Below are 15,202 nucleotides of genomic sequence, written 5' to 3'. Positions count from 1 at the left end.
TCGAAAACACAAGTCCTGTACATTTATGCTTTTCTTCCCAACCCGCCTTTAAAACCAAACCTAACCCTGAGAAGTAACAGAACCCAATCCTTCTGCGAAACTGCCTGTGGGAGGAGAGGATTCCGACCCGGCATCCACCGAGCACAGCTGGGACGCACACGTCCAAGCACCGGACAGCACTGCTCGTCTCAGGCTCCGTCGGGACCACCAGCAGGTCGAGGCCAAGGCGGCGCCCCTTCTTCGGGACAGGTTCCCTTAGCGAAGGGCCACACAGCCATCTCACCGCAGACAGGGACAGCGCACCGGCTCCCCGCGCGCTCGCTCCCACGGCACGGAGAGGGCGGCACCCGGGGGAGGAGTTTGCGCACGCCCCTCCCGGTGGAGTGCGCCAGGTGAGCACGCGTGCGCAGTCGGGCCGTAAATTGCCCCGCCCCCTTCGCTTCGGCCCGCCCCCTTGGGGGCCGGCTTGCGAATGGGCGGGGCCGCGGAGAAGGGGGTGGGGAGTAGAAAGCGAGCGGCCGAGGACGGCGCCTGCGCGGTGGGCGTGATCCGGGCACTTAGGGCAGGATGAACGCTGCTTTCCAAGATGGCGACGGAGGGAGGAGGGAAGGAGATGAACGAGATTAAGACCCAATTCACCACCCGGGAAGGTCTGTACAAGCTGCTGCCGCACTCGGAGTACAGCCGGCCCAACCGGGTGCCCTTCAACTCGCAGGGATCCAACCCTGTCCGCGTCTCCTTCGTAAACCTCAACGACCAGTCTGGCAACGGCGACCGCCTCTGCTTCAATGTGGGCCGGGAGCTCTACTTCTATATCTACAAGGGGGTCCGCAAGGTACCGACCCGGGCGTCACCGGGGGCACGCCGGCGGCGCGGGCCGAGGCCGGGAGCTGGGCGGTGACAGCGAGGCCGGGGTGACCGGTGGGAGCAGCCGGTGCTCGTACTTTTGAGTGGGCCGGTAACTCCGCTGGGGTACTCCGGAGGAGAGGACGGGTGGCGGCAGCCGTGCCTGGAAGGGGAGGGGGCTCTGGAACCGGGTGGCGGAGGTGCCCGGGAGTAGCCGGTTGCCTCCCTCCGGTAGGGTCCGCCAGGTTCCGACACTGCCGGAGAGCGGGCCTGCGAGTCCCCGGAAGAGGTGCGGTGGCCGTCTTAGGTGGCCTCGCTTCCCGGGAGGCTCGAGAGTCCTGCCCTGGGTGAGGGAACCGGGGCGCGAGGCGGCTTGGAAAGGTCCGTAAGGCGGAACCGGGACAGGGAGGCGGAGGACTTGGAGACTAGGTCAGAAAGGACCTGCTCGGCACGCAGGGCTACTCCACCTGCTGCTGCGGCACTGACACTTCCTAGGAGCCGCTTCTGGTGTCAACACTGTTTCCAAAAACCTTCCCCAGAGGACGGCTGTCATTGCCTCCGCGGACGGAATATTCCTTCCCGAAAGATTTTTGAAGAGGGTCATTCTGTTCTTTGCAGTGTGAGAGGGCTGAGGACTCACACTTGGGAGGTTGAAATAATGTTTTCAATAAGCTAAGTTGCTTCAGAGGTGTTCTGTGTGAGCGTGCCTAGATTTATCTTGTCTAACGAGTCAGGCTGTGTCCCGAACAGGGAGGGATATGCTTAAATGCTACTTTAAAGTAGCCAGCCAAGAACTTAACAGTAATTCTGTGACGTATGTCATCGTGTTTTAAAGTGTCTCGTTAAAAGCAGCAATTTATTGGCGCTTTTTTTTTTTTGTCATTGGCAATGTAACTATATTCTGTGAACTGCTTGTTTTAACTTTTGACTATGGAGAGAGTGAGGAAATGAATGCACTCGGATGGATTGTGACAAGGTGATGAAAGATTAAAATGTTCAGTTAGTGGGAAAATAAGTCCATATTGAAGAGTACATATTACCAAGGATTAATACAGTTTGGTTATGGGAACAAGGAAAGAGGTGATGGTATGCAAATGGAGCTTGTTTTTCTGGACCAAGGTGAATCTTCCGGTTGGTGTTTATTCTTGTCAGTCCACTGCCGAAGTTTGTGAAAACAGCTGGCTGACGCTTTTCTCTCTTCTGGGTTTGGGAAAGTATGTGGTAGTTTGAAGTGCAGGTGCTGAAGTTTTAGTGCTACTCTCAACTTTGTTACTTACTTATTTGTGACCTTGGATACTTGGGAAACATTTCCTTGCACTTCTTTGCACATACTGTAATTTGTAATATAACAGCTGTAATGGCCATTAGAGCCCCAACTCACTCAGTCAGTGTAAAGTACACTTAATGTTTGCATCAAGAGTAACTGTCAAAGCCGGGCGTGGTGGCGCAACGCCTTTAATCCCAGCACTGGGGAGGCAGAGGCAGCAGGATCGCTGTGAGTTCGAGGACAGCCTTGTCTACAAAGTGAGTCCAGAACAGCCAAGGCTACACAGAGAAACCCTGTCTCGGAAAAAAGAAAAACAAAAACCAACCAAACAAAAAAAAAGAGTAACTGTCAAAAAGAAACTGCCCTCTTGACATTCCTTCTTTGACTGAAATGCCATTTTTCTCTGGAAAGATTATGTTATTAAAAATTATAGTTAGAGGCTGGAGTGATGGCCCAGTGGTTAAGAACGTGTACGTTCTTGCAGAGGGCTTCCCAAAACCCGTGTCATACTACTCACAACTACCTGTAACTCCAGCACCAGGGAGTTTGATGCCCTTTTCTGGGTTCTGGGTACACACTTCCAGCTCACACACAGAATTTGGAGAGGTAAAACAAATCTTAGAAAAATTATAATTAGATCCTACCATGGTTGCGCGTACCTGCAATCCTAGCACTCATTGTGATTTTTATGGTCAGCCAGGACTATAGTTAGCAAGTTTGGAGCCAGCCTGTGCTACAATTAGCACATTTGAGGCAATCATGGGCTATATGGTGAGTCCGTATTTAAAAAAAGAAAAATCCAAAGCCAGGTGGGAGCGGTAGCATGCACTGTGGCAGGTGGGAGCGGTAGCATGCACTGTGGCAGCTGGGAGCGGTAGCATGCACTGTGGCAGGTGGGAGCGGTAGCATGCACTGTGGCAGCTGGGAGCGGTAGCATGCACTGTGGCAGCTGGGAGCGGTAGCATGCACTGTGGCAGCTGGGAGCGGTAGCATGCACTGTGGCAGCTGGGAGCGGTAGCATGCACTGTGGCAGGTGGGAGCGGTAGCATGCACTGTGGCAGCTGGGAGCGGTAGCATGCACTGTGGCAGCTGGGAGCGGTAGCATGCACTGTGGCAGCTGGGAGCGGTAGCATGCACTGTGGCAGCTGGGAGCGGTAGCATGCACTGTGGCAGGTGGCAGCGGTAGCATGCACTGTGGCAGGTGGGGCTCTGAGTTCAAGGCCATCCTGACCTACATAAGCATTTCAGGTCAGCTAGGACCACATAGTAAGAACCTATCCCCAAAAACAACACCCTCCCCCCAATCTAAACCCAACCAAACAATGGTGATGTAAAAATACAATATGCTAAAGGTTAAATTCACTGGAGCTGGTAGATGGCTCAGTGTTAAGTTGGGCACCTGCGTGCATGTGGCATTCACACATATATGTATAAATAAATAATAAAAAAATTTAAAAACTTAACTTTACTCATCAGGTGTGGTGGAGCATGCCTTTTAATCCCAGCACTCGGGAGGCAGAGGCAGGTGAATCACTGAGTTCGAGGCCAGCCTGGTCTACAAAGTAAGTCCAGGACAGCCAAGGCTAATACAGAGACTCTGTCTCAAAAAACCAAAACCCATAAACCAAACCAAACCAAACGGAAAAAAAAAATCCTTAACTTTATTCACATTAGTGATTACTAGTTCAGCCATTGCTTCCTGTCTCCTGTTTTTGGTTTTCGCCCCCCCTCCCCCCTGCCCCCCCTGCCTGCTGCCCCCCCTGGGTGTAGACAGAGCCCTAGGGTCTTTGCTTGTCGGCCAGTGCCCCTTCCCTGTGCTACACACCCGCTGTTGGATCATCCTCAGGGCAGATTTCATTTGGATCTAGTGGCTCTGGTTTGCATAGTTTAAAACATTTTTTTTTCTGTTTAGAAGTGTCATTATAATGGTGTTCTAAGAGCTTTTAAAAACCACACCAAAAGCTGCATGTGGTGGTGCATGCCTTTAATCCCAGCACTCAGGAGGCGGAGGCAGGTGGATTTCTGTGAGTTCGAGGCCAGCCTGGTCTAAAGAGCGAGCTCCAAGCCGGGCGCACGCCTTTAATCCCAGCACTCGGGAGGCAGAGGCAGGCGGATCGCTGTGAGTTCGAGGCCAGCCTGGTCTACAAAGTGAGTCCAGGATGGCCAAGGCTACACAGAGAAACCCTGTCTCGAAAAAACCAAAAAAAAAAAAAAAAAAAAAAAAAAAAAAAAAAAAAAGAGCGAGCTCCACGACAGCCAAGGTTACACAGAGAAACCCTGTCTCCAAAAACAAAAACAAAACAAAAAAGTCTAAAAGGCTGGATATGGTGGCACACTTAGTCCTAGAATTCAGGAAGCAGAGTCAGGTGGATCTCTTGAGTTAAAAAAAAAATTTTTTTTTTTTATAGCCGAGCGTGGTGGCGCACGCCTTTGATCCCAGCACTCGGGAGGCAGAGGCAGGTGGATCGCTGTGAGTTCGAGGCCAGCCTGGTCTACAAAGTGAGTCCAGGATAGCTAAGGCTACACAGAGAAACCTTGTCTCAAAAAACCAAAAAAAAAAAAAAATTTTTTTTAAATTTATCTATTATGTGTACAGTGCTCTGCACTGTAGGCCTACATGACAGAAGAGGGCAATAGATCGCATTATAGATGGTTGTGAGCTGCCATGTGGTTGCTGAGAATTGAACTCAGGACCTCTGGAAGAGCAGTCACTGTTCTTTAACCTCAGAGCCATCTGTAGATACATTTTCATTTTGTGGCAGATATTTAAACTCTTCTAGCTGGTGCAATTAGAGGTTTTCTTTCCATAGTTAGTATTTGTTGTCATTCTGAGTATAAATGATGTAAGTGACTTTGTATGTTTGATAAGGGCTCACGTAGGCCAGGCTGTCCTTGAACTTGGCAAGTAGCAGAGGATGATTTTGAACTTCTGATTCTCTTTACCTTTCACGTTCTAGGATTATAGGTGTGTGTCATCAGGATGGCCCAATAATAGTAACTTTTCATGGTTCTGATTTTTGATTTTAAGATAGTTAATAATTTGTTCTGTATGGTGACTTGGGAGGGTTGAGGATTAGAGGCCACTCTTCATATAACCATATACTATATAGTGAGACCTTGTCTCAACAAAGCAAACAAGCAAAACAGAGTCAGCAGTCATCTTTAGACATCACTTTAGGAGACCAGAACTTACTTTCAGGGCTTAGTAGAAAGTAGGTCTTTTACATTTTTGACAGCTGGCCAATTTTGACATATTTTTGTTTTTTTATTTTTTTTCTTCAAGGAACAGTGTGTGTGTGTGTGTGTGTGTGTGTGTGTGTGTGTGTGTGTGTGTGTATGTGTGTGTGTGCGCGCGCGCGCGCACAGGGAATGAAACCCAAGGGCCTCATAGTGTAAGTAAGCACTCTTCCACTGAGTCACATCCCCAGCCCAAGGCATATGAAGTTTCATAATTATTTATAACACCTAGAAGCCCTAATGTGGACAAAGGTGGAAATCAGATTAAACACACATGTAAAGTGAGAAGTATTGTTTCTTTGTTTTTTGTTTGCTGCTGCTGGGAATTGAACCCAGGGCCTTAATGTCTGCTGGGCATGCATGACCATTGAGCTGTCTGCTGTCTTTGCCCCAAATTAGTTTTGGGGCAAGGTCTTCCTACAGCCCAGGATGACCTTGAGTTTGTGTTCTACCTCTATAAATTGTAGGTTTACAGGCATTCATGAATGTGTGCGTGTTCTCTTCCTCAGGAATGGAGTGTTGGGGCAGTGGCCTAACATTGAGGGCTATAATACTGGCTCTTTTAAATGCTTAGTGCTCAGGGTAGCAGTAGATGGGGCTGAGAGTGTATGTAATTTCATCTCCCTCAGAGAACCAAGGCTACAGAAAAGATGTAAACACTATTCGTGTTTTCATTATTAAGAAAATGAAGCATTTCTGAGCATAGACATTGTTTTAGACGAATCAGGCTTTTCAGTCTAAGGGCAATGTGTGTACACTCCAGCCACTTCAGAACTTAGCCTGGCGCTGGTGTACAATTGTCTCACTGGCTTTTTCTTTTCTTTTTTTCTTTTTCTTTTTTTTGACATAGGGTCTCACTATGTAGCTCTGGCTGTCCTGGAACATAGAGAGATCCTCTTGCCTCTGCCTCCCTACCCCCAGTGTTGGGTTTAAAGTGTGTACATCACGCCAGCCTTTAGGGAATCTATGTCAGCCACATGAGAGAAACGGAAGCATCTTTTCACAATCAAGGAAATCCGAGGGAGTTTTCTTATGTAGCTTGTGAATCTGTTTTGCTTAACTAAAGAGAGTATGAACATCACTGTCCCACTGCATTAATCATTTCAACAAAGATTTGAGTGACTACCATAATACTAATAATATTGAGTAGGATGCTACGAGAGATGAGAAACACACCCCAGAACTTTGAACTTCTAGCTTAAAATTTTTTATGACTAGCTAGGTGGTGCACACCTTTAATCCCAGCACTCGGGAGGCAGAGGCAGGGGGATCGCTGTGAGTTCGAGGCCAGCCTGGTCTGCAAAGTGAGTCTAGGACAGCCAAGGTTACACAGAAACACTGTCTCAAAAAACAAAACAAAACAAAAGACATATTTTGTTATCATTAAAAAAAAAAGGTTCTTTAGGAAAACAATGCCAAAGCTATTTTGTTGGACCTATCCTTTTCTTTTATGGAGATAGCGTTTACATACTTGTGAATGGTTTCCCTTCAGATCTCAGTTTAACCATCACTTCCTCCGCAAATCCTCCTGTGAATTCACAGGTTAGATCAGCTCTCTTCTTCGTGTTCTCCAGCCCCCTGTCCTTGGCCTTCCTGACATTTTCTCGGTTTGTAATTCCCCTGATAATGCCTCTGTAGACAGAGCTTCCTGCAGCAAACTGAACTTTTCCTGCTGCCCTCTCACTGCCTGTTGCAGTGCTCCTCATCGAGTCAGGACCTCACTCTCGGATCTGGTGAGTTGAGTGACTCAATAAGCTGTGTCTACTCATGCTACACCTTTAAAAAGATTGCCAAGAAGCTGAAAAACAGCCAAGTTTGTGTCTAAAAGTAACATGAATAATTTTTAGTATACATATCTTTAAAAAAGTTTAACGCTACTAATAGGTAATAAAGTTAGCTTTCTTAAAATTGCAAATAAGAGACAGTAAAATAACAGACTGTAAACAATTGCTACAGATTACTTTGTTGTAGTTGTTGTTTTTTGAGGCAAGGTTTCTCTGTGTAGCCTTGGCTGTCCTAGACTCCTTTTGTAGACCAGGCTGCCCTCTAAACACACAGCAATCTGCCTGCCTCTGCCTCCCGAATGCTGGGATTAAAGGCATGTGCCACCACGGTTGGCTAAGACCCTGTTTTAAAACGCCAAACCAGATGAAGCCAGCTGTAGTCTGAATTACTCACCCTGCATACTAAACATCCTTATACCACCCCAACCCCCGACCCATTTCAGACCCCACCTTGCTTAGGGATGCTATTGCCGTGACTCCTACAGTGGATAGGAATTATATTTAGACGGTTTTAAGGCCTGTTAGCTCTTAAGATCATATGATTCCGTACTCTTTTGTAAAAATCTTTATTTTTATGTACATTGATATTTTGCCTATATGTATGTCTGCTAAGGTGCCAGGTCCTCTGGAACTGGAGTTGAAGTTACAGACAGCCACGAGCTGCCAAGTGGACGCTGAGAATTGAACCCAGGTCCTCTAGAAGAGCAACTGGTGCTCTCAACCACCCAGCCATCACTCCAGCCCTCTAAACTCAATTTAAAAAGTAAAAATGAGGTGCTGGAGAGATGGCTCAGCGATTAAGAGCACTGACTGCTCTTCCAGAGGTCCTGAGTTCAATTCCCAGCAACCACATGGTGGCTCACAACCATCTATAATGAGATCTGATGTGCACTATATACATAATAAATATATAAATCTTTAAAAAAAAAGAAAAGAGTGAAAATGAATTCTTTTTGTTTGTTTTTGTTTTGTTTGTTTTTCAAGACAGGATTTCCCTGTGTAGCCCTGGCTGGCCTGGAACTCCTGTAGACCTTGGCTGGCCTTGAACTCAGAGATCTTCCTACTTCTGCCTCCTGAGTGCTGGGACTAAAGGCATTCACAATTGCTGCCCTATTTTCATTGTTTCTTAAATTTAAATTTGGTGAGGTCTTAGCAAAAAGCAAGTTGAAAATCCTGTGACTCGTAGGTCTTTATGCTGGCTAGGCTTATATTTAGCTTGCTTGAATGAAGTTGGGGCCAAAAGAACCAGTTGTGACCACTTAGTTTTATTAGAGGAAGTTGGATATGGATTGATTTGAAAGAGGATGAACATTTTGTCATACTCTCTTAAAACCTGCAGGACCGAGCCTGCTGGTAAATGTTGGGAGAGTGCATGCTTTGTGATGTGACCTGGGTGCCATGTGTGCTCCTCCCCTGGATGGCTTAAGGAGGTCATGCTCAAGCCCTTGTGCCTCCTTCTCTCTCCCCCCTCCCCCCTCAGTGGTTTTCTTTATCTGTATAGGGGATTGGGCCTAAGGCTTTAAGCATGTTGAACAAGCATTCAACCACTGAGCTGTATCCCTGCCTTTTCTAAGTTTGGCATTCAAAAAATGGATTTTTTTTTTTCCGAGACAGGGTTTCTCTGTGTTTATTCTTGGCTGTCCTAGACTCACTTTGTAGACCAGGCTGGCCTCTAACTCACAGCTATCTGCCTGCCTCTGCCTCCCGAGTGCTGGGGTTAAAGGGCTGCACCAGTACTGCCTGGCCAAAAGATGGATTTTTAAAAGATTTATTTAAGTGTATTGAACGTTTTGCCAGCATATGTATATGTGCACCATGTGCATGTCTGGTGCGTGTGGGGCTGTCAGAGCCTCTGATGCCTGAGTTACGGACGGTGGTGAACCACCGAGTGGGTGCTGAGAATTGAACATGGATCCTCTGGTAGAGCAGCAAGTGCTCTGGACTGATGAGCCAACTCTCCAGGCCTCCCCATTTTTTTGGTTTTGTTTTTCGGGGAGGGGGTGTATTTCCAGACATGGCTTCTCTGTGTAATAGTTCTGGTTTTCCCTGGAGGAACTCTCTTTGTAGACCAGGCTGGCCTCGAGCTCACAGAGATCCACCTGCTTCTGCCCTCCAAGTGCTGAGATTAAAGACGTGCTCCACCACACCCAGCTGTCATTCATATTTTTTTTGTTTTGTGTTTTCCAAGACAGGGTTTCTCTGTGTAGCCTTGGTTGTCCTGGACTCACTTTGTAGACCAGGCTGGCCTCGAACTCACAGCGATCCACCTGCCTCTGCCTCCCGAGTGCTGGGATTAAAGACATGTGTTGCCATGCCTGGCCCTGTCATTCATATTTTTAAGATTTATTTGTACTGTTTTTAATTATGTGCGCCTGTGCACACGCATGTCTGTGCAAGTGCACACACTGATGTGGGTGCTAGTAGAGACTAGAGGCATTGGGTCCTTGGGAGCTGGATTGTTGCGGGAGCTGGAGTTACATAGATGGTTGTGAGCTGCTTGAGTGGAGCAGGCAGTGGAGCTCAAGTCCTTTGCGAGGTCAGGACGCCTGTCTAGCAGGCACTGTATATGCTGTGTAGGTCGACCAAGTCCTGCCTTCAAGAAGCTTGTTACTGTCTTGGAGTTAACGCTAGTGACAGATGGTATTGTGCTAGGAACAGAACTTGAACAAGAACCACAACACTAGCTTGTCACTAGCTTATTTGGCTGTAGAGTTAAAGAAATTTTAAAACAGCCGGGTGGTGGTGGTGCATGCCTTTAATCCCAGCACTAGGGAGGCAGAGGCAGGTGGATCACTGTGAGTTTGAGGCCAGCCTAGTCTACAAAATGAGTCCAGGATAGCCAAGGCTACACAGAGAAATCCTATCTCTAATAAAACAAAGCAGAAAAGAAACTTTAAAAAAAAGTAAAGTGCCTGCCATATAAGCAAGAGGACTTGAGCTTGGATCCCCAGAGCCCCAGTAGGAAGCCAGGCCCAGTAGTGCCTGCCTGTAGCCCCAGTACTAGGGTAGGAAGCGGCCGGTGACTCAACAGGCAGATTCTGAAGCTCACTAGCTCGTTCTTGGTGACTTGAAGAGCCTCAGGCTCACTAGAACCCTGTCTCAAAAAGTAAAGGTGGTGAGTGATTGAGGAAAGATACCCAGTGTCAACCTTCTCCCCCATATAAAAGTACCAAGGAATGAATACACTATACACACAAATTTAAAGATAAATAAGGAAGATTTTTGTATGTGATGTTTTAGAGAGCATTTTTTTTTCCTGGTGAGGTTAGTTTGTACTAGAATTATGATTTGTGGTCCGTGAAGGTACTAAAATATTAACTGAGTTACAATAGATTCTTGTGACTCCAGCACTGGGAGCTTGGAGGACTAAGAGCTTGACCCTAGTCTGATCTATAGAGTGAGACAACACCGCTAATAGGGCTGGGTCCTGGTGGCTCATGCTCTTAACCCCAGCACTTAGAGACAGAGGAAGGGGCCAGATCTCTGAGTTCTAGGCCCGCCATCCTGGTCAGTGTAGCAGCTCTGAGTCAGCTAGAGCTACATTGTTAGACCCTGCCTCCAGAAAATAAAAATAATAAGTCTAATATTTTAGCCAGGCATGGTGGCACATGCCTTTAATCCCAGCACTTGGGAGGCAGAGGCAGGTGGATCGCTGTGAGTTCGAGGCCAGCCTGGTCTACATAGTAAGTCCAGGACAGCCAAGGCTACACAGAGAAACCCTGTCTCGAAAAAAAAAAATCCATTAGTGTGTGTGTGTGTGTGTGTGTGTGTGTGTGTGTGTGTGTGGTTTTTCTTTTATTTTTTATTTATTTATTTTTTTTAGGTTTTTCGAGACAGGGTTTCTCTGTGTAGCCTTGGCTCTCCTGGACTTGCTTTTGTAGACCAGGCTGGCCTCAAACTCACAGTGATCCTCCTGCCTCTGCCTCCTGAGTGCTGGGATTAAAGGCGTGCGCCACCACGCCCAGCTTGGTTTGGTTTTTCAAGACAGGGTCTCTCTGTGTTAGGCTTGGCTATCCTGGGCTCGCTGCTGGCCTCAACTCACAGTGATCCACCTGCCTCTGCCTTCTGAGTGCTGGGATTAAAGGTACAGATTAATATTTTGTTTGTGCAGTGAATTAGATTGTTTTCTCTTAGCTCTCTGTTTGTCTTTTACTTTTGCTTGTGGTAGGATGGACTCACCAAAGAAATTTCTTACTTCACAAATATGTAAATTTTTATAATTTTGTGTGTTAATATATGTGTATATATTCATATGTGTGTGCATCTGTGTGGAGCAGAGCTCTCCCTCCTCTCTTCCTGGAACTCACGCTGTAGACCAGGCTGTAACTGAGCCATTTTCATAGTCTCTATTTTTTTTTTTAAGATTTGTTTATTTTATGTGTGAGTGCTCTATCTGCATGCACACCTGCACACCAGAAGAGGGCATCAGATCCCATTGTAGATGGTTGTGAGCCACCATGCTGTTGCTGGGAATTGAACTCAGGACCTCTGGAAGAGCAGACAGTACTCTTAACCTCTGAGCCATCTCTCCAGCCCCACAGTCCCTATTTTTATAGAGTTTTGAGCCATAGTTAACCAGTTTAACTAGTTGCTGTTCTCCAAGGTTTATATAAGAAGGAAATTGTTTATATTTTAGTAGTTAGTGATGAAATTTAACAGACTTTTTGGAAATAAAAGATGAAATTTGAAGTGTGCTACAAAAAAGAGCTGGTGGGCTGATTCATTGCTGGTTTATGACTTACACACCTGAGTGTTTTGTAATGTTAGGAGGTTTCTGTGACAGTAAGTAACAGGAGACCTGCTTAAAGGGATGACTTGGTTTATATGCTGGCTATCTGACTGTGACCATCAGCCTGTCAGCCTAGCTGCTGTGGCCAAATGGTGGAGAGGCTCTGGCTCTCTTCTCTGGACCACAAGGGCCAGTGAGACTAGAACTCAGCAGGAGGATGAACAGTCTCCCAGAAGAGTGAGAGCATTTCTTAGAAGCCTCTGGTAAATCTTCTTTGATTTACTGTCCCAACTTGGATTACTAACTCAATCCTGTTGCCACTGGAACTACTCATCCTCCAGGCCCCGCCGAGCCACTCTTTTAGATTATCCAATTCCCTGCCTGCTCTGAAGTTCACTCTGGAACTGGGGATGCCACACCAGACAGGAACATGGCTGACAGACAGATACTAAAGAGGCAACAGTAGAGACAGCTACACTGAGGGTCTTGTGCTGGTTTGGGGGCCTAGAAGCAAGAAACCCTGGGGAACAGTTGACGAGAAGAGAGTTCCAGAATAACTGAGTGCAGCGCCCTGGGCCTGGCACAGTTGTTCCTGCCTGCTCTGCAAACCCATCCTTTCATTCCTCCTGCTCTGTGACTGCTGTGACTTTGCCCCTGGATATGGTCCTCAGTGTTTTAACCTTTTAAACTGAGCTAGAGGGCAGAAGTCATATCTTACTTGTCTCTATTACCTTGCCAGTACATAGTAAGCATGTTGTTTTTACTTATATTGAAAATTTTTATTTTTTTACCTAACGATGTACTTTGAGACAGGATCTCAGACAATGCTGGTGGCATATACCTTTAATTCTAGGCACTCAGGAGGTAGTGGCAGGCTGATCTCTGAGTTTGAGGCCAGACAGGGAGGGATACAGAGACGCTGCCTCAACAAACAAACAAACAAACAAACAAAAGAATTGGTTTAAATTATAATCCTCTAAGAACCTTCTTGAACGCATCAGATAATCCTTCCAGCCCCTTTCACTGGGCAGATGTGCTGTGTTCCTTGAGTTGTGGAGGTCGACTTGCCAGCCCCTTTCACTGGGCAGATGTGCTGTGTTCCTTGAGTTGTGGAGGTCGGCTTGCCAGCCCCCTTTGCGTGGGTTGAGAAGCTTAGACATGAGTCAGTAGTCTGACCTCGTGTGCTGTTCCAAGTCTTCTGGTCTAACCCAGGAGAGGAGAGGCAGTGTCTAGTGTCCTGAGTACTTGAAGCTCCCCTCCTGTTCCTTATCTTCAGGGGTGTGTGTGTGTGTGTGTGTGTGTGTGTGTGTGTGTGTATTTCTGCTCTGACTTCTTGGTTGCTCGGCTTATTGTAGACTTCCTTTGTTTGTTTGTTTGTTTTTGTTTTACGGGACAGGGTTTCTCTGAGTAGCCTGGCTGTCTTGGAATTCACTCTGTAGACCAGGCTGGCCTTGAACTCATAGAGATCTACTTGCCTCTGCCTGCTGAGTGCTGGATTAACAACAGGTGTCATCACTGCCTTGCTTTCATGATGGTCACCAAGTGCTGTAGTTTCATTTGTACTGTGTGGTTGTCAAGCACAATGGCTCTTTGGCTCCTTGGCTTCTGTGGCCACCTTATAGACCCAGTCTACCTCTGGCGTGCTCTACTACAGTAACACTCAGGGTCTTACCATCAGCTGGAATATTTCAGCTTCAAGATCTGATTTTGTATAAACCATTACCTGTTTACTCTAGTGTGACTGTGGCTCTCAGGGTCAAATTCAACATGGCACTGGCTGTTTAACTTCTGACCATCAAATCCACTGGTTACCATTCACTCAGCAGCATTTGTCACCAGTGTTTACTTACTTACTAATTTTATATTTGTATTTATTTAGTTTGTGCTTGGTGGGACATGCGTATACCACACATGCATGCTTGTTAGATAACAATTTGAGAGAGTTGATTCTTTCTACCAAGTGGATCCTGGGGACTAAACTCAGGTCATTAGGCTGGGCCATAAATGCCCTCCTCACCCGTTGAACACCCTACCATGTGCTTGTTTGTTTGTTTATGTGTTTATTACTTTTAAGCCAGGCTCGCCTTGAACTTTCTGTGTAGTTCAGGCTGCCCCTGAACTCTCTGTCCTTTTGCCTATCTCAGCCTCTTGTGTACTAGAATTAGAGGTGAGTTGTGTTTCGCCTTGGTTTATCTTTTTTGTTGTTGTTTTGTTTTGTTTGTTTTTTCAAGACAGGGTTTCTCTGTGTAGCCTTGGCTGTCCTGGACTCACTTTGTAGACCAGGCTGGCCTCGAACTCACAGCGATCCTCCTGCCTCTGCCTCCCGAGTGCTGGGATTAAAGGCGTGCGCCACCACTGCCTGGCCTTGCCTTGGTTTATCTTAACCCTTTAAGTTTTGAGCCTGTGCATGTTGTGGAGGCATGTGTGCATGTGGAGGTCAGAGGATAACCTACCTACCTACCTTCCTTCCTTCCTTCCTTCCTTCCTTCCTTCCTTCCTTCCTTCCTTCCCTTCCTTTTTCCCACCTCACTTTGTAGACCAGACTGGCCTGGAACTGACAGAGAGTAGCCTGCCTCTGCCACCCAGAGTGCTGGGGTTACAGGCTTGGCCACCACGCCTGGCCAGACGGGGATGACTTTCAGGACTACTTCACTCCTTTCCACCCTGTGGGTTTCAAGTCAGGCATAGCACAGCAAGCCCCTGCTGACTCACATCACCCACCCTGGCTCGACACTTTAGCGCTGACTTTTCACCTTTCCGGCCCCCATCTCTCTAGCTTCTTTTCGTGGTTCATTCTCTACGGCTTAGGTTTTAACTGTTGGGTTTCCTCAATTCCTTTCTTAGTTTTGTTTCTTGGCTCTATTTGAAATCATATTTCCATTTTGTTCCTGAAATAATTTGTTTTATGCCTTTCCCCCCCACAGGAAAAAGCATTTATTACAGTAAATGAACCCGGTGGGTATTTCTGTGAGAGCACAAATCAGTTAGGGCAATTAGAACTTAAACTAACATACGCTCCAGCCGCGCTCTCCTCACTCTCTGTCCTTCTGGAGACGGCGGCTTTGCCAGCTCCTTCCCCAGCTCTTGGTGCCATCTGCTTCCCTGGCCCTGTGTCTCCCTGGTCCCAGGCGGAGGCATCTCTGTCAGAGCTGGGCCCGCTCCTCTCTGTAGCATGTTGACCTACTCTGCGCTCTGTGTTGGCGTGAGTCGCTGCCCAGCCCTGCCTCTGGCTTGAGCTTTATCTTCCTCACTCACATTTTCTTTTTTTCTCCCTGACAGATTTACAAGATTTGCCCATTAAATATTTTCCCCCCAAGAGTGGGCAGTGGTGTCACATGC

At 47.1% G+C, this 15,202-nt stretch overlaps 1 protein-coding gene across 9 annotated transcripts in view; it reads left to right on the top strand.

Annotated features, from left to right (window-relative positions):
- The first annotated feature begins 295 nt into the window (after positions 1-295).
- The window catches only part of WDR20 (WD repeat domain 20), a 65,157-nt gene continuing 50,250 nt past the window's right edge, over positions 296-15,202 (top strand). For 3 of the 9 annotated variants that reach the window (XM_084793480.1, XM_084793477.1, XM_084793479.1), the window contains exon 1: positions 491-835. In XM_084793480.1, coding sequence (XP_084649606.1) covers positions 587-835 — 249 coding nt within the window. In that variant the 5' untranslated portion in view covers positions 491-586. Of the gene's footprint in view, positions 393-476; positions 836-15,202 lie in introns of those variants that run through there. The other 6 variants (XM_084793483.1, XM_084793482.1, XM_084793485.1 and 3 more) reach the window with 5 other exon arrangements.

This window comes from Acomys minous (assembly GCF_964271855.1).
Source record: "Acomys minous genome assembly, chromosome: 8".
Classification (NCBI taxonomy): Eukaryota; Metazoa; Chordata; class Mammalia; order Rodentia; family Muridae; genus Acomys; species Acomys minous.
The sequence above is the reverse complement of the archived record's forward strand: the minus strand, read 5'-3'. Positions and strand labels throughout refer to the sequence as shown.